Source organism: Notamacropus eugenii, chromosome 4, assembly GCF_028372415.1.
Source record: "Notamacropus eugenii isolate mMacEug1 chromosome 4, mMacEug1.pri_v2, whole genome shotgun sequence".
In the NCBI taxonomy this organism is placed as follows: Eukaryota; Metazoa; Chordata; class Mammalia; order Diprotodontia; family Macropodidae; genus Notamacropus; species Notamacropus eugenii.
In genome coordinates, this window is record NC_092875.1 from 108272630 (window position 1) to 108295882 (window position 23253).

A 23253-nucleotide genomic window follows, 5' to 3' on the forward strand; every position below is an offset into this window, starting at 1 on the left:
CTTCCAAGAGAAGGGCATGCCATGACTTGCATTCTAATGGCCTCACTGGCAGAGTTTTGATGTTAAAAAGATAGATTTTCAATGAAAATTCTGGAGAGCAGAGGGAAAAGGGGAAAGAATGCATGCCTTGTCACAATTTTGCAAAAGACCTCAGCCATGCTAACTTCAGCCCTGGCTCAATTCACTCTCTGTCTTAGTCTACCTTCTCCCCAGCACCAGTCTTTTCCCTCAGGTATTATTTTTTTTTCCCTTCCGATTCCCCTTTATAGAGTCTCTTCCCCTATTAGAATGTAAACTCTTTGAGTGTTTACTTGTGTTTGTGTCTCCCATGTTTTGTACAGTCGCTGGCACACAGTTAACCATTTAATAAAGTTCGCGCATTTATTCACTCACTCCCTTGCTCTATCTCTATCACTTTTCTTTACCCTCTTTGTTACCTATCTTTTTTAACTACCTCTGTCACTTCTCTCTCTCTCTCCCCCTCTCCCCCTCTCCATCTCTCCGTCTCTCCCTCTCTCCCTCTCTCTCTCTCTCTCTCTCTCTCTCTCTCTCTCTCTCTCTCTCTCTCTCTCTCTCTCTCTCTCCCTCCTTCCCTCCCTCTCTCTCTCTCTCTCTCTCTCTCTCTCTCTCTCTCTCTCTCTCTCTCTCTCTCTCTCTCTCTCTCTCTCTCTCTCCCCTCTCTCATCAAAGATGCATGGAAATACTGCGACAGAGTAACAGAGTACTGCATACATTGTTGGATGCAATCATCACACTGGATATTTTTGATCTTTTCTTTGTCACAAGGGAGAGCTCGATCTTGAGAAGGATGTGGGGAATGTTTTAATATAGAATTGTAGAAACATAGATCATAGAGAAAGAGCTGAAAGAGACTTCAAAATCCATCTCATCCAACACTTTCATCTTTCAGATGAAAAAACTGGGGCCCAGGGGGTTAAAAGGCAGGAAACATCACAGGCAGGAAAAAACAAATGGTATCAATATTTTTCTTTAATTAAATGTAAATAAATAAATTGATGAAGGGATGAATAGATATATAATAGGCAAATAAATAAGCAAATAGAAACATGATAGCTAGAAGGATAAATAGATACATGGATGGACAGATGAATTGACAGACAATAGGTTGATAGATGATAAATAGATGAACAGATGATAGAGAGATGGATGGATTGATTCAAGGATGGATGGACAGATGACAGATAGATGATATGTATGTAGGTAGGTAGAGAGATAAAGAGATAAAAAAATCGAAATATATTTCAAAGAGTACTGGTTTAGTGTCATTAAAAACACTGTGTGCAGTTTCCTAACAGCAAACCTGCTTTTCCATTCCTATATAAGGAAGGTCTGAGAGGTTTCCCACCAAGTTTGCCTGCTGATATTGTCTCTAACGCCCTGTAGGAGATAATTCTCCACTTCATTGCCCATCTGCAGTACCCATCTTAGATATATGCACTGATGTGCTAGCTCTATGGGGTAGCCAATAATAATATAATAATATGAATCAGAAACATTCTTCATCTGCTTGACTTTTCCTGTATTTCATTACAAAAATGGAAGATTAGGGGTCATGTTGTAATTTTCTTTGTGGCCATGGCCAGCAAATTCCCCACCTACTGGTTAACCTTCTGGTAATGAGACTCCCTACACTTAGTGAGGTTGGACTTCAGTCAACAGATAGTCTGTCACCAGACCATACTAAAAGGAATTCAATTCAGCAAAGCATTTGTTATGGATAAGTAACTATGCTGAGAGATGGGACTACCAAAAAAATAATTAGATAGATCTTTTCCTCAAGGAGTTTCCATTCTACTCAAGAGATATAGCATGTACAAAAGAGTAAGTATAGGACAAAATGATTAGAAGGTAGGGAGGAAAGGAGAGAGATACACAGACAGACAGAGACAGAGAGAGGAAAGGAGAGGAGAGGAGAGGAGAGGAGAGAGAGAGAGAGAGAGAGAGAGAGAGAGAGAGAGAGAGAGAGAGAGAGAGAGAGAGAGATCATTAACAATTAGAGAGATCAAAGACTGATGAAGAAGATAGTACATGAGATCAACCCACAGAATATAAAAAGAGACTTTGAAACAATAATAATGTCTTACTTTTCTATAGAACTTTAATTTTCTTCTTTTTATCTTTCATATTTTTACATAATCATTTCCCAATATGTGCCTTCCTCTTCTCAACTCCAGAGAGCAGTCCCTTATAAATAATTCATCTCCTCACTCTAATGTCTAACTTTTTGGGCTTCATTACCATTCCTAAGCTTCTGTGACTCCCTCACTCTGGAATACTGCCTCCTCTCCCATGACTCCATTCTCTCATTGATTAGCTCCTCCCAGAAAATCTATTTTGTGGAAATATCTGTTTCTTCCCCTCCAGATTTCAGTAACGTGCCCTGTATGGGTATTTTCTCTCCTTCCCCTCCTTGCTTCTCCACTCTCTTTGATGTATTGTCTTTCCTCGTTGGAATGTAAGTTTCTTGAGGATAGGGGCTGTTTCTTCTTGCCGGTATTTCTATTTCCAGTTCTTAATTCAGTTCTTGGCACACAGTAAGCATTGAATAAATGCTTGTTGACTGACTGGCTAGATAACAAAAGAAAAGAAACCAACAAAAGGAGAGCCCCAAAATCAAACATTAATATATTTTCACATTATATACAATGATCCACATTATAACTATGCCCCCAGACCCCCCCACACACACACATATGCCCACCAACAACTTTGTGAAAAAGGGAGGAACATAAAGTCCCATAACCTTTTTTTCAGGCTAACTTTGATCAATATAATTTCATAACATTCCATTTGAAATGTTTAGCTTTTATACTGCCTAATGCTGTAATAGTCATTATGTATATTGTTTTCCTGGGTCTGCTTCACTTTGCATCACTTCAGATAATTCTTACCATGGTTCTCTAATTCACTGTTTCCAGGTAACATTCCCTTACATCTACATAACACATTTTGTTTAGTCATTTCCCAATCAATGGGCATGTGCTTTGCATTCAGTGCTTTGCAACTACAAAAAAGATGATTTAAAAATATTTTGGAATATAAGGGATCTTTATTTTTATCATTGACCTACTTGGAGCATATGCCCAGTAGTGAGATTTCTCTTTAAAAGGGCAGGGAAATTTTAGTCACTTTCTTCACACAGTTTCAAATTGCCTTCCAAATGATTGAGTCAATTCACAGTTACATCAAGTATCTTATCATGCCTATCCTTTCACAACACTTCCAACATTTTTAGTCCCATCTTTTCTCATCTTTGCCTATTTTCTGTATGTCACTTGAAACCTCTGAGTTATTTGGATTTGTATATCCCTTATTATTAAATCACTATATAGAATAATCATTTTTATGGTTAATAATTTAGAATTCTTTTGAAAACCATTTAGTCATATCCTATGATGATTTGTCCATTGAGAACTGTATTTTGGTCTTATATATTTGTTTTAATCCCCTTTGCATCTTAGATATCAGTACCTCAGTGGAGATATTGTAGCAAAGATTTGTTTCCCATCAAACAGTTTTCCTTCTTATCCTAGTTTCATTTTATGTTGTTTGTGAAAAAGTGTTTCCATTTAATATAATAAAAATTATCTATTTTCATTTTCTCTGCTTCTATCTATCCCTTGTTTTATAAAGAATTCTCCCTCTGCCACATCTGCAACAGATATCTCATATGATTTTCTTCTAAGTTTTTATAGTACGATCTTTAATATTTAGGTTACATATGTATTCTGAGCATATTGTGGCATATGGTGCAAGTTGTTGAACTAAATCTTCTTTTCTGCCAAACTTTTCCAGTTTTCTCAACAATTCCTTGTCAAGTAGATAATTTTTTTCCCTGAATAATTCATGTTCTCAGGTTTATTGAACCCTGGATTATTGAACTTATTTATAATTCTTTTTTATCTAACCCATTCCACTGATCTATTTTTCTGTACTTAACTTACACCAAACAGTTTCAATAACTGCTTTATAGTATAATCAATAATCTATATGTGCTACTACCCCTTATCCTTACTTTTTTTGGTTGCCCTTCAGATTCTAGATATCTTCCTCTTCTAAATGAATTATTTTATGATTAAGTCTAACTATATAATGATATGTATATATTTTTCATCTTACTGTTTTCTTCCATCTCCATCACTTCAAAGTCTTTCTGTAGCCTTAATATTTGTAATTTAGACTATGCAGTGATAAATGTGCCTCAATTTATTTAATCTTTTCCCCAATTATTTGGCATATATAATATTTCAGGAGTTTTTCTTTTTTTTACCTTTATAAATAAAGCAATTATAAATCATTTAAAAGTAAAGTGTCTAAGTCTGCAAAATGTCCCTTTGGTTTTTTCTTATTGGTTTAACACTAAATTTGTGACTTAATTTAAGTAGCATTGTGGTTTTGTTATATTGGCATTAGTCATACTTCCAGTTATTTAAGCCTTTATTTCTTTAAGGAGCATTTTATAATTATGTCTATATAGGTCTTTATATGTCCTATTAGATTTACTCACAATTAGTTTATGAACTTTCATAGTTATTTTTAATGGTATTTTCCTTTGTATTATTCTCTTCTGGATTTTGTTACTGATATATCAAAAAGCTACAGACATTTGTGGGACTTGAATCCTGCTATATTAGTAAAATTATGATCTGTCTGTTTCTTTTATTTTTCCATGATTTTCTAAGAGACCATGAAGTGTAACCACGGAGTCATCAGCAAATACATATAGCTTTATCTCTTCCTTTTATGCCTTTATTTTTTTGTCATCACTATGCCAGCCTTCCTAGAATTTTCTCAAGTAACAGCAGGAAAAGGAGATAATCCTTATTTTACTCATATATTTGTTAGAAAAGCCTCCATAGTCCCCCCCCCCCCGCATATAAATAATAGCTTTCTGCTTTAGTTCTATGATTCTTAATCCTATTTTTTAAAGGTTCATCTTTGCCTATATCTATAGCAAAGGTTAACAAAGTGTTTTCTTTACAGCAGCTTAGAAGTAGGTTGTATAAATATTAGCCCTGCTTTATTTATAAATAAGGAAACTGAACCTCAGTGAGGTTAAGTGACTTGTTCTTTTCAATGCTGGAGGATGAACCACAAGTCTTAGCTACAAGTAAAATGCACTTTCCACTACACCAACAAAGAACACTAAAACAGAGAAAATGGTCTGTTAGGAGCTGGAAGGAAATTAAAGATTATCCAGATAGACCAACCCCATTATTTTATGTGAGGAAAATGAAACCCTGAGGGGTTGCCCACTGCGTATTCCTGCTGCTCTTGGCCCCTCTGCCATGCTGTCGGCAGGACAGAATTAATGGGGATCATTTTGAGCCTACTGGGGAAGAAAAAAGTGATCTGCAGGAAATTTGATAGAATTGACTTTATCTGAAAGTGTCAAATGAAAACAGGGTACAAAGCACATTGAGCTGGGAAGGTGGCAGAAGAGCAAATGGGACTGTCATATATTTTGTCAGAACACATTGTTTGCAAGGAGGGTTGAATGAGGTGGCAGCGTGAAGAGACTTGCCTGGGAAAGCCCGATAGCTCTCTCCTAAGAAAGGAACTTTTGGCTTCCAATAAAACATTGTGTGTTCATGGTAGATGAGACCCACTCCCACCTGCCTGAATACTTATTAATTCTTGTTAATTGGAACTCCAAAGAAAGATTTCAGAGCAGAGACTTGTTTACATAGCTACCATATTGCCTGGTAGGAATGAGATTTAGAAATTAAGAAACCAATTTTGAAATGCCAAGTCTAAGTTGGCAAATTTTCAGAAGCGAGATAGATGATGCTTGGGTTTCTTTTTGTATTTATAATTCAATTGATTCAAATAAATCAATTCAGCACTAAGGATAGCAACAACAATAGGAATAAATAATAAAAGTTGGATGTGTATAGTGGAATGAGGGATGGAGCCAGGAAACATTGGTTTGAGCCCTAGCTTTAACTTTTAATAGTTGGATAAGCATAGGAAGTCACTTAAAAACAGGGTGGTGCTGGAACCACCTTCTATCAGTTCCAGAGGCAACTGTTAAATTTCTGAAGTGATCATTTACACTTCAAAAATTGGCAAATACCATAGCTCAGGGCTTGGTTGTTTTATTGATTGTCTAGACATAAGAAGTGGTGGAGAAACTTAATAATACAGATTAAACTTTAAAATGTCCTATGTTTAGGAAAGCCTGAACATACCTATTTAAAATTTTATGGTTTTTTGTTTGTTTCCCATCTGTAATATGGGGCTAACTGTGCTTAAGTTGTCTGTCTCCCAGGGTTACTGTGAAGAACTATTGTTCAGTCATGTCCAATCCTCTTTGACCCCATTTGGAGTTTTCTTGGACAAGATACTGGAGTGTTTTTGTCATGTTCTTCTCCAGTTCATTTTACAGATGAGGAAACAGGGGCAAATAGGGGTAAGTGACTTGCCCAAGCTGATACCACTAGTTAGCATCTGAGGCCAGATTTGAACTCAGGAAGATGAGTCTTCCTGACTCTAGGCTCAGTACTCTATCCACTGTGCCACCTGGCTGCCCATTGTGAGCAAAATCATTTTTTCTTCTAAAACAATATAAAAATAGCAAATCTTTTTAAATGATTTTATCTAAGGAGAGTTTTGCCATTCAGAAAGAAATGCTCTCTTAAAAATTAACAAATAATAAACACTGGGGAACCTTATATTTTCTACATTCTTCAACAAACTGTGAAATCATAAAGATGTAGCCTGTTTTTGCCCATGAAAGGTTACCTGTTCCCCTCTCCCGTTTTCCACAAGGATAATAACCTTAGTGCATATATAGATCTATACCCATATCATAGAACATAAGCTCCTTGAGGGCATATACCTTCTTTCTTTTTACTTGTGTTTGTAACTCTAGCACTTAGCACAGTACTTAGTACATAGTAAATGCTCAATAAATTCTTGTTTCCTTCCTTTCTTCCATGATCCTCTATTCAAAAACCCTTTATATCTTTACCCTTTTAGTGAGAGACATTTCCTCACCACAGTCAACTCCTCTACTTGTACCCTTGATCCCACTTGTTTCCATCTCTTCTGAGAGCTGGTCTCTGAGATCATGCCTTGCTCCTGTCTGATTTTCCATGTGATTCCTTTCAAACTACCCGTGACTCCTCCATCCTTTAAAAAACTACCTGCATTTGACCCTCAAGTCCCTCAAAACATTGTCCTCTATAACTTCCCCTTTCATATCCAAACTCCTAAAAAGAAGTCTCCCTTAATTAACTCCATTTTCTCATCATCTTTTTAGTTTTTTTCCAATTCCTTCCACTCTACTGACACTGCCTTGTCCATGGTTTCTATTGACCTCTTTTCATTGCTAAGTCCAAAGGCCTTGTGTTAATACTAATTCTTCTTGACTTCTTTATATCCTTTGGCATCTTTATTACACTCTCTTCAATATTTTCTTAACTTGACACTTCTCTCTCCTAGTTCTCTTCCTCCTTGCCTCAGTGTTCTTGACTTTCTCATCCTCTATCTCCTTGACCTTTATAAGGGGTTGTCCCCCAAGGCTCTACCTGGGTCCTCTTCTCCCTCTACAATGCCACCTGAGCTAGTCTAATCAGCTTCCTTGAGTCCAATTATCATCTTAATTCTAATTCTAAAATCTTTATAGACAATCCTAATATCTCAGCTGAGCCACAGTACCATAAGACCAACAACCTCCTGGACTCCAAACTCTGCACTCCAAACTCCATGTCCAAACCAGAACTATCCCTCCTCTGAACTTCATTTTTTCAACTGAGGTCACAATCACCCTCTCATTCAAAGAGTTTGTAACTGGAAACACCCTCTTCAACATGGATCAGAAGAGAGATCAAGATCCCTGGGACCTTGACTCAAGCTCAACCAGATGAGGAAATATTCTTACCTGCCATGTATGAGCAGTCACCATAGATACAAGGATTGGGAGAGATACCGGTACCTATCCCCCATGGGGCATTCAAGAGAGTACCTCTCATAGTTCCCACACACTCAGCAGATAGGGAGAAAAAGTCTGTCAATCAGTGAGCTTTGGTTAAGTGTCTGCTATATTTGGCAGGCACTTTGCTAAGTGCTAGGAATACAAAGAAAAACAAAAGACATTTCCTGCCCTCAAGGTACTCACAATCTAAAGGGAGAGATCATGTGCAAATGAGATATATGCAGGATACATAGGAAATAATCGACAGAGGGAAGACACTAGAAGACTGAGAAAGGCTTCATGTAGAAGGTGGAATTTTTGACTATGACTTGAAGAAAGCAGGGAAGCTAGGGAGACAGAGATGAGGAGGGAAAACATTTCAGGCACGGGGTACAGCTAATGAGAATGTGGGGAGTCAGAAGATGGAGTACTGTGAGGAACAGGAAAGAGGCTGAACTTAAGAGTCTATGGGGATGAGACTGTAAAGTATAAGAAGACATGCACCTAGAGTAGGGGAGGGGTTCTAGAATTATATATTTGATTTTATAGGTGGTGGGAAACCAGTGGAGTCTACTGAGTAGGGAGGTAGCATGGTCAGACTTATAGTCAAATGGAGGATGGATTGAAGTCAGGAGAGATTTGCGGCAGGTAGATCCATCCAGCAGATAAGGACCTGCAAGAGGGAAGTTTTCCCTGTAATAGGGAAGCGCAGAAGTGAGGAGAATTTGGAGGGACAGATGAGTTCCATTTGAACATGTTGAATTTAAGGTATCTACAGCACATTCTGATGAAATGGTCTCTCCCCTACTGGCTCAGAAGTTTTTTTCTTTAAGGGATGAGGAGGAAGTTCATCTCAGAGAGCCCTCCTATTGGAGTGGCTGTGGAAGGGAATTCATAATTCAGTTAGGGTTTGGATTCTGTGTGTGTGTGTATACATATGTATAATATGTATATGTATATATACACATATGTCCATATACGTACATATAATTCATACTTCAGTTAGTGTTTGTATTCCTTACACATACATACATACATACACACATACATACATACACATACGTACATACATATATACATACATACACATTCCTGTCTTCCAATGCATCTGTGATGTCATCAGTGTAATGCAGATCACAACCCAACCGCACTTGTCTATGCTATGCAAGGCTCCCCCACAGACTCCCCACAGAGGGCACCTTTAACGTGCTGGGAACTTTCCTTGAGTTCTCTTGACAGCGCAAGGATCCCCAGAAGAGCCACCTGATCACCCCAGCTTCTTTGAGCAGATTTTGGGTGATAATAGTATTTGGTCTTCCGCTCCCTTCTGATTCTTTGTAATAAGCTCTAGTGGCCATCAGGTTGTCTCTATTGTCCTTCAGGATGATCCTCAACCTCAGTTCTTCAGAAGGGGTACTGTTTTAGGACTTGTAGCCATGGAATATTAATGGAACTGAAGTTCCAAAAATAGGCTGTTATTTGTGGGAGCACCTGGAGGGAGAGAGAGAGGGAAGGAATGAAGGAAAAAAGGAAGGAAGGAAGGAAGGAAGGAAGGAAGGAAGGAAGGAAGGAAGGAAGGAAGGAAGGAAGGAAGGAAGGAGGGAAGGAAGGAAGGAAGGAGGGAGGGAGAGGGGGAGGAAGGGAGGGAAGGAGGGAGGGAGAGGGGAAGAAAAGAAGAAGGGAAGGAAGGTGGAGGAAAATAGAAAGAAAGGGAAAGATGGAAGGGGGGAAAGAAGAAGACAAGAGAGGAGAGAGAAGGGAAAGGAAGGAAAGAAAAGGAAAGAAAGGAAAGAGAATGGAAGAAGAAAAAGGAAAGATATACATATTGCAGAACATTGCAGAGATTGTGAAGACTGGAAAGATCTTATGAATAAAGGCATGTGTATGTGTATAGAATTGTAATTTTATTGGTGCAGAAAATTCCCAATGTGCAAATTCCTTCTACTAAGTAAACGTACATATCTGCCTATCTATTATAGTTACTCTAAGGTCCTTTTCAGGTCTAAATTTCTAGGATTCTACTTTATAAATACAAGAGTTTTAGGGAGGGTGGCAAGGAAAAGAAAAAGGTATTTGGAAATGAGGCACCATTCCTCAGTGGTTCTTTGGCATGTAGAGTCAGGGACCCAGACAGAAGAGAGTGTTCTTTCAGCAAGCTGACTCTCTTGTGCCCCTTACTGCTACCTTGAAGTCACTCCCTATGGTATAACTTCCTTGAAAATAAGAGCCGGTGTCTGTGGCTATGCTAATGGAAAATTGTGCCAGTTTTTACAATGTTATTCATTGGGAAGAGGAGGGTAGAAAGAGAGAGATGGCAGGTTGGCGAATTCTATATCATTGCTGCCAGGTTTGTTTCTGATCCTGTACTGTAAAACAAGGGAGAGAAGAACAGACTTAGAAAATCCCATCAAATCCCTTCCAGTTTACTGAAGAGCAAGACTGGATGCCAACATTTTGTATTTATTCAGAACCAGAAATAGTTACTAGCACAAGTTTACATTGAAATTTAATGGGAACTAAGTATAAGATCCTGTATTTTGATTCAAAATATCATTTAAGTACAGGATGGGTCAGATATAATTAGAAATAATTTCATGTTAAAAAGACTATGTGGACCACAAGCTGAGCATGAGTCAGAAATGATATACATCCCCCCAAAATAATGTGATTTTCACTTACATTAAAAAAAGCATCATGTCCAGAATGAGAGGTGAAAGTCCCACTCTCTTATTCTGGTCATCACATACCAGGAGGAATGTGAATGAGTTGAAAGGTGCCCCAACAAAGCTGATCATGATGACTGGAGTGGAGACCATGACAGATGAGGAGTGAAAATACTCTTAATGTATAGTATAGAAAGAAATTGTAGAGAGTGGGAGATACATTAATTTTCATCAAATGTATAAGATGTCATGGAGAAGATGGATTAGGTTTTTAATTTTTTTTACCCCAAAGTGCAGAACAAAGACTAGTAAAAATTACAAGCTGGAAGAAACAAAGCCAACGTGGGAGGTGGGGGTGGGGGATGGGGGAGAATCTGGTTTGTTTTTTTAAATAATTAGAGCTGTAAAAGTAGAAGGGACTTCCTCAGTAAATAATGATTTTCTTAGCACTCAAGGTGTTTAAGTGGAGAAAAGAGAATCAGTTCTTAGGAGTGTTATAGATAGACAAGTCTCCCAATGCGGCTACCAAAGAGGTGGTCTTCCAAGCCACCTTCTGAATGTCCCCTTCTGTGCTTCAAGTCTTCCCATAATAAAGAACTTTGTTTCTGGGCAAACTGTTCCTAAATTGGAGTTTACTGTAAGGAAAGAAGAGTCCTTCGCCTTCCCCTTTCCATCAAAATTACTAGCTGCATGAGCTGCCATTCAGCATAAGGCTAGGCAGGAAAGTTTTTAATTGGTCCTTCTATTGTGACAGACTGACCCGATATTCACTGGCAGTTGAGTCAGGTAGTGACAGAAGAGATGAGAACTCTGTAGGGAGCAGGGAGGATGGAAGAGACAGAGCAGGGAGGGAAAGAGGGAGAAGGAAAGGAAAAGGAAGAGAAAAGAGACAGATATATAAATATATGTAGATACAGATACAACTATCCCTCTAATTTCCTTTTAAGCTGATTATATCTCCTACACTTTTTTCTGGAAGCTGGAAAAGGTGATAGATGTGGTGGATGAGAACTGAGTTTTGTCTCTGATTTAGAAAGAGTTTGTTGTTATTTTTGTTCAGTTGTTTTCAGTTATGTCTAACTCTTCATGACCCCATTTGGGTTTTCTTGGCAAAAATACTGGAGTGGTTTGTCATTTTCTTCTTCAGCTCATTTTCCAGGTGAGGAAACTGAGGCAAACAGGGTGAAGTGACTTGCCCAGGGACACACAGTTAGTGAGTATCTGAGGCCAGATTTGCACTCAGAAAGATGAGTCTTCCTGTCTCCATGCCTGGTACTCCACCTTACCTGCCTTTAGAAAGTGATGGGGACCTAAGATAGGGAAAATCCTGGTGAGTCATAGAATGTTAGAACTGGAAGGGATCTATATCCCAGATGGGAAGCAAAATTGTACAGTGAACTAGATTTAGAATCAGATCACCTGGATTCCAATCCTGGCTCTGCCAGAAACTATCTAAGTGAACTTAGGTATTAAAGTACTATCTAGCTCTAAGTTTATGATCCTATGAGATAGGCTTATTCAAACTTTCCTTTAATAGGTAAAGGAACTGAAACCTAAATAGGTAATTGTTCCCTGCCAAGTTTTACCTAGCCAGGTAGTGGTACAGGAAATGCTAGAGCCCATTAGATCTTTGACCCCAAGACTAGGACATTTTCTATTAAAGGATGTCTACCAGAGGCAGCTAGGTGGCACAGTGGATAGAGCACAGGACCTGGAATCAGGAGGACTTGAATTCAAGTCCAGCCTCAGAAACCTATTAGCTGTGTGACCCTGGGCAAGTCACTTAACCCTAATTGCTTTACCCCCAAAAGTATAAAAACTAAAGGTTATAAAAATAAAGTACACCTACTAAAGTACCGTTGGTGTTTCCTGGCAAATTTTTTAAAGAGAAACCCAGAATCCTAAAAGAAATATAACCTGAACTACTCTTTAAGTGTCAAAGCACTATATGAATGCTAGATATTACTAGCCATTGGCTAACTATTATTTAAACTGGCTCAGCGAAGACCCTGAGCCATAACTAAAAGAAATTCCATCTGAGGCAAGTTGCAATGAAAAGAGGGAAGAGGAGACATTCTTGTGGGGTGTGGTCTGGGAGAAGCAGCACACCCTAGGACACCTCATGTGATTTGAGGAGGAGGGAAAGAACCCATTCTGCTGTTGCTAGGGGAGGAGCAACAGCAGTGGATAAGATGGGCTGAAGGGGAAGATGCTGTCTGTTGCTAGGAAAGCTGCCTGATACTGGGAGAGGGAAGGGATGGGCACCTATGGGGGAAGGGGAGAGTCTACCATGACTGCCTGGGATAGCTGAGGAGATGGAGGGCTTGGGGAATGAGATCAGCTATGGCTGAAACTACTTTGGACAGGAAGTACACCCAGAAAGGTGTCTTCTAAATTATTTGTCTTGGAGCAAAGCCCTTGCTTCTGTGCCCTAGGTACGTCTCCCATTCTCCCTCAAAAGATTCTGAGCCACAACCTTTTGCTTGCTTTCATCAATAGATCCTGGGAAGAGGAAGGAGATAAAAGGTCCAAGGAGGGAGAGGACAAGGCTGAATAAGGAGAGAGAAAGGAGGGAAGGGAAAGGGGAGGAGTTGGGGGGAGAGCACTAGAGAATGAAGAGTACAAAGGAGGCCAAGAAAGAATGATGAATGTCAGAAAAACTGAAAGAAGGAAATGAAGTGGATGAAATCTGTCATAGAAGGGGTCACCCATTTTAAACATGTAGGAATGACATCAGCTAACAAGGTGACATCTCAAAAAAAACTTACAAAAATTGTGCATATTTTAGCAGTGAATTAAAATGTGGAAGAAACCCAAGGACTTCCCCCCTCCTCCCCTCTCATTCCTCTTTCTAGGCTGAGAGGACTTTCTTGATGATCTTAGCATTTTAGATGAATGTCTTAGAAGGAAGTATCATCATTTTATCATTGTTTGTCCAATCTCATACAGTAAACTCTGGGGGCTGCTTAGGAATTCAAATTATTTTGGGGAAAGGAGTGGAATTCGTTGTCAGAGAGGAAAATAAGGGATATGGATTAGTTGGTTCCTGAGCCTGAAAAATACTGGCATGCAGTGTTTTGCTTCCCCCTTCTGGCTAAAGACACATTCACAGTATTCCATGTAGATTGGAGAGCGAGGTACACGGCATTTGATTATTTGGTCCTGTGTTGTCCACAGCAATAGAAGGAAAGAACGAAACAAATTATCATAGGATTATTTCACTTTTAGAGTTAGAAGCAACCCGACAACATAAACTGTTAGAATGCAGAACACAGAATGTTAGAGGTGGAAGACACCAAAGACCATACAATACCAGACTTGGAAAGGATCTTAAAACAGAATATGTTCAGAGTCCAGAGGTCTTTCACTTTTGTGTGTGTGCGTATGTGTGTCATGTGTGCCTTACCCCTATGGACATCTGCTGAAGTCTATGGACAGAATATTTCACAGTAATGCTTTTGAATGCAAAAAATAAAATAAAATGCACAGGATTGTAAAGGAAACCAATTGTACTGAAATATTTACTAAAGTGCATATATTCCAAGAACGTCTGAACCAGTTAAATTTCCTCTTGGACTGCACAACAACAGGGCAGGTAGTGTTATCCTTGTTTTACAGATAGGGAAACTAGGATAGTTCAAGCAATTGGCTCTAAGTCACATAAATAGTAGGTGAATGATTACGTGGAACTTAGATATCGTTTTTCTGACTCTAAGTCCTATGTCCTTTTCACCTAGTTTTACTGTTCAGGTTCCTTCTGTCTGAGAAAGAAAATATCTACTAAGCTTTGATATTAAGGACTTACTGTATTACTTTTCTTGACTTTTTTCATTTTTAAAGACAATGAGAGGGGAAAATAAACTGTTAACACAAAGGAGTGACTTTCAAATGGTGAAACTTCAGCAGACTGGGGAAAGATATTTTCAGAGAATGTGACTTTTCTAACAACCTTTAACTTCATTTTTAACAAATATTCATTAAGTGCTTATTTTGTGCTTCATCATACGGTAGCTGTAAAAATTAAATAAGCTAGCATTTTTGTTTTCTTGGAGTATACAATCTGACAGTATGATATGATATATACACAAAGAAGTATAATATACAGTAAGTACATCAGAAATGCTTAAACCAAATATTTTGTAAAGCTCTTGAAAGAAAATTATTGCTGATTTTGGAGAATTAGGGAAGGTTTCACAGAAGGGATGGAATTTGAATTGGTCCTTGTAGAATGGGTAGGATTTCAATGAGCAGAAACATTGATGAGACTGAGAGCAAGTTATTCCAAGAAAAAGTGTAGCTCCAATGTGATATTCACAGCACCTAAAGAGGCCATGAATATCCCCATGCAATTCTGAATTCCAGAATACCACGAGACAGAACCAAAACATCCATTCAGTCACCAGAAAGCCAAATCCATCATAGCAACAATAATCTATACATAATAACAATGCAGAGAACAACACCAGCCCCAAGCCTTCCCCTGCTAGGCTTCCCACAAACCAGATCCCTTAAACAAATCATAAGCAGACTCCCTTAAACAAAATTCCCTGCTCAAATTTACAACCAGCTTCGGGCTTGCATGCACCCTTCAGTTCTGACTGCTCTCTCACTAACTTCTCCTCAGTTCTGCTCTAGCTCTGCCTCTTCCTATTCCATCCATTCAGCAAACTCCTGCCAGCTCCATGGGACTCAGACTCATGTGGCTCAGGTTCACATATGACCCAGGCAGGTCACATGGGCCTATTAATAAATGGCAAAGATCTTCTCATTTAAATTACCATTACAGAAGGAAATAATATGAACCAAGGTATGTAAGCAAGATAATGCAGGATGTATTTGGAGGACAGTGATGAGTCAATTGTATTGGGGCATAGGACACATGGATAGGAATATTATGGGATAAGTTTAGAAAGGTAGAGTGGCAGCCAGTTGTAGAGGGGTTTGAATGTCTGTTTTCAAAATTCAATTTTTAAGCAAAAAGCACCAGGGGAGTAAAATGATTAGGGGAGTACAATGAATATAACATACCTGGAATTTAACAAAGCATTTGGCAAAGCTGCCATGGATAGATGTGGGCTATATGATGGCATGATGGTGTAGATCGGAATCTGGGTGAATGAATGGATCCAAAGGGGTGTTGTTCACTATCAAGTTAGAGGAAGATCTCAAGGAATCTGCCTTTGATTCTTTTCTGCACATTTCAATCATTGACTTTAATTAAAGGCATAGATGGCATACTTATCAAATTTATGGATAACATGTTGCTGGGAAAAAAGATATCTTGGGCAACCAACTCAGGATCCACAATTCTCTCAGTGGTCTAGAAGAAAAGATCAGATCTAATTAGATGAAAGTGAATATGGAAAATGTAAAATCTTATGCTTGAGTTAAAAAAAAAAAACAAAAACTCCCAATATAGAACAAGGGAGACATAGAAAGATAACCTATAAATGAAAATATTCCTTGGGTTTTAATGAAATGTAAACTTAATATGAGTCAATTGTGTGACATGGCAAGTAAAGCCGCTAATATAATGTTATACTTCGTTAGTAGATACAGTGTCCCAAAGTGATAATAGTGTCTCTGTATTCTGTTCTGCTCAGATAACAGTTACTGGATTTTTGTATTCAGTTCTAGACCTAATTGTGTATTAAAGACATTGATAAATTAGAGAAATTCCAGGGGAAGCCAATTAGAATGGGAGGAGGCTGATTGGAGGCAATGCTATGTCTAGATAAGCTGAAGGAACTTGGAGTATTGAACCTGACCTGAGGATGATATGTATACATGGCATATATATATACATATTAACATGTGTGTATAGAATATATAATTTATGTATAAATATGCATGTGTATATGTTTATGTGTCTCTTCATATTTATGTATTTACATCTATCTACACACACATACATTACATACATACATATGAAGAAATGTCATGTAAGAAAGGATTAGTTTGATCTGTTTAGTCCCAGAAGGCAAAATTGGAGCAGTGGGTGGGATTTAGAGAGAAGCAAATTTAGAATGGTTATAAGGAGGAGCTTTTTTTTTTTTTTATTTAACTTTTAACATTTATTTTCACAACATTTTGGGTTACAAATTTTCTCCCCTTTTATCCCCTCCCCCCCCCAAACCCAAGCATTCTAATTGCCCCTGTGACCAATCTGCTCTCTCTTCTATCCTCCCTCTCTGCCCTTATCTCCAGTCTTCTCTTTTGTCCTGTAGGGCCAGATAGCTTTCTTGACCCCTTAACCTGTATTTCTTATTTCCTAGTGGTAAGAACATTACATTTGATCGTAACACTTTGAGTTCCAACTTCTTTAGCTCCCTCCCTCCCCACCCCTTCCTATTGGAAGACAAGCAATTCAATATAGGCCAAATCTGTGTAGTTTTGCAAAAGATTTCCATACTAGTTGTGTTGTATAGGACTAATTATATTTCCCTCCATCCTATCCTGACCCCCATTACTTCTATTCTCTTATGATCCTTTCCCTCCCCATGAGTGTCGACCTCGGATTGCATTCTCCTCCCCATGCCCTCCCCTCCATCCTCCCCCCCACCCTGCTTGTGCCCCTGTCCCCCACTCTCCTGTATTATGAGATAGGTTTTCCTATCAAAATGAGTGTGCATTTTATTCTTTCCTTTAGTGGAATGTGATGAGAATAGACTTCATGTTTTTCTCTTGCCTCCCCTCTTTATCCCTCCACTAATAAGTCTTTTGCTTGCCTCTTTTATGAGAGATAATTTGCCCCATTCAACTTCTCCCTTTGTCCTCCCAATATTTCTCTCTCACTGCTTGATTTCATTTTTTTTTTAAGATATGATCCCATCCTCTTCAATTCACTCTGTGCACTCTGTCTCTATGTATGTGTGCGTGTGTGCATGTGTGTGTGTGTGTGTACTCCCACCCAGTACCCAGATACTGAAATGTTTCAAGAGTTACAAATATTGTCTTTCCATGTAGGAATGTAAACAGTTCAACTCTAGTAAGTCCCTTATGACTTCTCTTTGCTGTTCACCTTTTCATGGTTCTCTTCATTCTTGTGTTAGAAAGTCAAATTTTCTTTTCAGCTCTGGTCTTTTCATCAAGAAAATTTGAAAATCCTCTATTTCATTGAAAGACCATTTTTTCTCCTGAAGTATTATACTCAGTTTTGCTGGGTAGGTGATTCTTGGTTTTAGTCCTAGTTCCTTTGACTTCTGGAATATCCTATTCCATGCCCTTCGATCCCTTAATGTAGAGGCTGCTAGATCTTCTGTTATCCTGATTGTATTTCCACAATACTTGAATTGTTTCTTTCTAGCTGCTTGCAATATTTTCTCTTTCACCTGGGAGTTCTGGAATTTGGCCACAATGTTCCTAGGAGTTTCTCTTTTTGGATCCCTTTCATGCAGTGTTCTGCGGATTCCTTGAATATTTATTTTGCCCTCTGGTTCTAAAATCTCAGGGCAGTTTTCCTTGATAATTTCATGGAAGATGATGTCTAGGCTCTTCTCTTGATCATGGTTTTCAGGTAGTCCCAGAATTTTTACATTGTCTCTCCTGATTCTATTTTCCAGGTCAGTTGCTTTTCCAATAAGATATTTCACATTATCTTCCATTTTTCGAATCTCCACGCTATGTTCTGTGATATCTGTCTTTCTCATAAAGTCCTTAGTGTCCATCTGTACCATTCCAGTTTTGAAAGATCTATTTTCTTCAGTGAGCTTTTGAATCTCCTTTTCCATTTGGCTAATTCTGCTTTTGAAAGCATTCTTCTCCTCATTGGCTTTTTGAACCTCTTTTGCCAATTGAGTTAGGCTAGTTTTCAAGGTGTTAATTTCTTCAACATTTTTTTGGTTCTCCTTTAGCAGGGAGCTGATCTGCTGTTCATGCTTTTCTTTCATCTTTCTCATTTCTCTTCCCAGTTTTTCCTCCACCTCTCCAACTTGACTTTCAAAATTCTTTTTGAGTTCTTCCATGGCCTGAGCCCACTGGGTGGGCTGGGACACAGAATTCTTGATTTCTGTGTCTTTGCCTGATGGTAAGCATTGTTCTTCCTCGTCAGAAAGGAAGGGAGGAGGTGTCTTTTCTCCAAGAAAGTACCCTTCAATAGTTTTATTTCTTTTCCCTTTTCTGGGCATTCTCCCCAGCCAGTGGCTTGACCTCTGAATATTCTCCTCACACCCACCTCGCCTCCTAGTTCTCCCAGCCAGCGTTTGGGGACTGAGATTCAAATGCTGCTTCCCGCCTTAGGGTTTTTGGCGGGGGCAGGGCTGCTATTCAGTGTGAGAATTAAGTTCAGATGGTCAGGTCGGGGCAGGGCCACCTCTCAGGCTCAGTTCCCTCAGGGGGTTTATGTACAGACCTTCCACAATGGATCCAGGCTCCCGCCAGCTTGGGGAGCCCCTGTCTGCAACCACCTCTCAGCTTCTATCTCCTGGGGGGGCCCGAGCCATGGGGGCACCCCACTCCCCTCTCGACCTGCCAAAGAGACTCTCCCACCACCCCTCGTCACCTGTGGGTGGGGGGGCTTGTGCCTCCACTGGAGATCCCGTCCCTAAAGCCTGCTCGGATCTGTACCTCTTGGAGCCACGGCCACCGCAGGTCCGGGCTGGGCTCCGTGTCTGCAGCGCGACAGACCTTTTGCGATAGGTTTGCAGGTCCCTCTGTGGGTGGAGGGACCCTCGTGGCCGCTGGAGATCCCGTCCCCGTAGCCCGTTCGGATCTTTTCCTCACGGTGTCGCGGCCGCTGCAGGGCTGCACTCAGCTCCCAGACCCGGCGCCCAGTCCACAGCGCGAAGGACCCCCCACGAGAGGTTTGCAGGTCTCTCCGGAACAGAAATCTCCCTCGCTCCAATATTCCGTGGCGTCTGGGTGCAGAATTCACCGTGGGTTGGTCCCCTCTAGTCATTCTGTGGGTTGTGGGTTCGGAGCTATGTGTATGTGCATCTTTCTACTCCGCCATCTTCAGGAGGAGCTTCTTAACACCTAGAGTTGTCTAAACATGGACTGCCCTGTTATTGGTATTGTTCTTTAGTTACTTTTTTAGTCACGTCCAAATCTTAGAATGTAATGAATGCCTCATCACAGGACAAGTAAAAATCCTGGTGCTACCCTCCCTGCTAGTAGCTTTGTGGAAGAGAGCCACCCCAAGGCTTCAGCATGGGCCCTGATCCAGTAGATTGGGCTGGATGACCTCTGAAGCTCCATCCTACTCTCAGATTCCATTCACTTCATTGCTTTGGTTATCATTTTGTAAATCATAAAATTAAAAGGAAGGTGCATGATAGGTTGTTTGCTCAGATGGTGCTACTTGCCACAGGCAGTGCTGGTGGTAGGTGCTGGCATTTTACTCTATGAATTCATTCTAATGAATGTTAGACTATGAACCAGTCCATGAGATCCAAGGAAGCTACATGAGCAGTTTCCTCACATTCTAGATGCCCTCTAAGCTTCAGTAAGAAACTCATCTCCTGCTCCCCCCATTAAGAACATAGCACTGCACATTAAAGGTCTTTTTCCTGAACCACTGCATCAGGGTTTGTAGAATCCCGGACACAAATCAGCCAAGAACACCAAGTCAAATCACCAAACCTAGGTAGAAACTAAACTTCTGGGCATGAAGTCAGCGGATGCAAATGTTGGGTCCAGTCCTGAGTGATGCATTTTAGACAGGAAGTTAGAATGCTGGAGCTTGTCCAGAGAAGACCAAGATGAAGCTAGGACATAGGAAGGTCAACAAAGAAATTGTTAAATCAGCAAATTAAGTATTTAGCGTATACTAGGCAGTGTTCTGGAAATACAAAGAAAGGCAAAAACAAGGCCCTGTTCTCAAAGGGCTTTCCATGCAATGGGAGAGAAAACATGTAGAAATCAGAGTAGATGGCAGCAACTGTGGATTTTTAAGAATCATAGTTTATATACGTGTGTGTATATACATATAAGTTGTTTTGTGGAAGACAGATTAGACTTTTTCTGCTTCACCTTAAGGGCACAACTTTGTGGAATTTTCAATAAAAATAGCGTTTTGACTTAATATAAAGAAGAACCTTCTAATAACAGACATAGGGATAATGAATAGGCCTGTGATTTCATTGGGTTAGGGGACTCCTGGATAAGAAAACTTCCTTTACCAACACAGAGCAGCAGCTTCTCTGCAATCTTTTCTGTCTTGAGTACTGAGTATTTAAGTGACTTGCTCAAGGTCACACAGTCAATATGTTCCAGGAACTCTAACCATTATACTACAGTGCCTTTTTACCTAGTAATTAGAAGTAGGAAAATATGAAATGTGCTACCCTGGGAATGCTTCGCTAATTGGACCTTTAGGCAATAAGGAAGGGAGGAATGATATGATCAAGGGATTGGCACGGAATTCAGTAATCGCTGAAGCTAGATAATCACTTGATAGGTGTGTTGAAGAGGGGATTCATTAGCAGTATAGGAAATAAATTAGACGAAGCCCTCTAAGGCCCCTAAGTTTCTAGAAACTCTTAGATTCTGGCTACTTAAACAAAGTTATGGGCTCTCAAGTTGAATGAGATTTGTTAAGCCAATGATGAGGATGAGAATTATGGAAACCAACATATGTGTGTATGTATGTATGTATGTATGAGTGTGTATATATATATATATATATATATATATATATATATATGTGTGTGTGTGTGTGTGTGTGTGTGTGTTTGTATGTGTGTGTGTATGTGTGTGTGTGTTTTTATGGAGAGAGAGAGAGAGAGAGAGAGAGAGAGAGAGAGAGAGAGAGAAAGAGAGAACGCTTTAAAGTTATCAAAGCACTTCCATAGATTTCTTCATTTGATCTCAACAACTCTATCAAATATAACTAGAGGTTTGAGTCAGAAAGATGAAAGGGAAAACCTGGTAACAGAGCAAGATAGATGGGTGGGAAAAGAGTAGGGCCAACCAGATCACAGAGAAGTGAGGGTCAGAGAGCCTTAACACTTCATAATATCTCCTCCCTATTGAATCTTCAGTGAGCCATTGCATGTCCACTCTACTAGCCTCTTAGCAGGCTCCTAGTGCTAACCATTGAACCAAATCCTTCTCAGTAAGGAATCATTTTTCTCAGCTGTTCCACAGGGCCAATCAAAGATAATGATCTTTAATTGTAGGAGGAGCCCTTTGAGCAAGACCCTGGGGAAAATTTCCCAGACTAGGTGGATTGTAAAAATGCAATACATTACCTGGAAAGGGTAGAATTCTTTTTACGTGAGGATGATCTTTTTGAGAAGGGGTTTAAAGGCTGTCTCCCTTGAAAGTTATATCAATTCTCAATGATCATCCTATGGTCAGCGTAAGAATTAAAGAGCAAATGGTTGCAGATGCAGAAAGGCTGAGCCTTTTTTTATATCTATTCTCTTCCTTCTAGGTTTCTAATCGTTCTGGGGTGCTTAATCTTGGCAGTACTGACTACATTCAAGGAGTACGAGACTGTTTCAGGAGATTGGCTGCTATTATTGGTAAGCTAAAGGCTCTGCTAACCCTAACCTGTTGTTATGATGTGGGGCACCTACCTGTTGTTGAATTTAGGGTTGTTGCTATGCCAGGATGAAGATCAGGTTAGTCATAGGGTCTTCAGGATTGGTAGTAGGCTGGCAAGAAGTTTAGGTTCAAGACTTAAAAAAAAACAGAGATTAATGTTCTTGGAGTGGCTAGAAGTCAGAAATAAGCCAAGGATCTTAATAGAAAGCAGGATAGTGGCCCATTCCAATCTGTAATGGCTTTTTTGGAGAGGGGAAGTCTAAAAATCATCATTCTTTCATCATATTACAATTATGTTGGATCTATAAAAGTTGCATCAGAATAAACTATCTTTGTACAATTCTATAAGGAAGTCACTTTAGAGAGAAGCTGAGGATTACCTATTACAAAATTAGGGAGATAAAAGTCTGGATAGAATGATGATATAATATGCCTCTTGAAGTGGCTAGTAAAAGAAAGAAATGTCAAGAATGGTAGTGTTTCCAGAAGAAAAGTATTCCCATATACCTTTCCTCTTTCATTAGGCATTTTCAGGACCCTGCAGCCCCTGAATGAGGCACAGTGTACAGAGTACTTTGCAAATGTACTTATATAAAAGTCAGGAAATGTTAGTGCTACTTTCCACTGTTATTAAGGTAAGATACAGAAAGAAGGAAGAGGGAAGTGAAAAAGGGAGAGACACAATCAGGTAGGGAGAAAGAAAGGATCTGACACCTAGTAGGTAGTCAACAAATATTAGTTCATTGGTCTGGAGTAGTGGAGTGGAAAGAGAGGGAAAGAGAGCTGAAAGGGATCTCACTGGAGTTGTAACAAGAAAATGGAATCTTCAGCATTATCCTGAAGAGACTGGAGGAATATCAGAACCATTCTATGTTCATATGTGGTATGTCATAGCTACTGTTCTGCTGATGACTTCTAATTTAACTACCTATAGATTAGGAAACTGTCTGTGCTGATTTCTTTTCTCAGTTAGATGATTTGTTTATTTAACTATTGTAATTTGTAGGTTCTGAGTACATTAAAAAATTTTTTTTAATTATCTGACAAAACAAAAACAGAGGAGTCCATGTAAAAAGAATTAATTGCTTTGCTAGGCTAAACAATTACATTAGAGACATTAAAATTGAGGTGGTAGCCCTTCAAACCCTAGTGCCACTTAACAGA

At 39.4% G+C, this 23253-nt stretch overlaps 1 protein-coding gene across 1 annotated transcript in view; it reads left to right on the forward strand.

Annotated features, from left to right (window-relative positions):
* KCNQ3 (potassium voltage-gated channel subfamily Q member 3) overlaps positions 1–23253 on the forward strand; it is a 122997-nt gene that overhangs the window by 884 nt on the left and 98860 nt on the right. The window contains exon 2 of the mRNA XM_072606559.1: positions 21977–22067. Within this exon, the coding sequence (XP_072462660.1) occupies positions 21977–22067 (91 nt within the window). The remainder of the gene's footprint in view (positions 1–21976; positions 22068–23253) is intronic.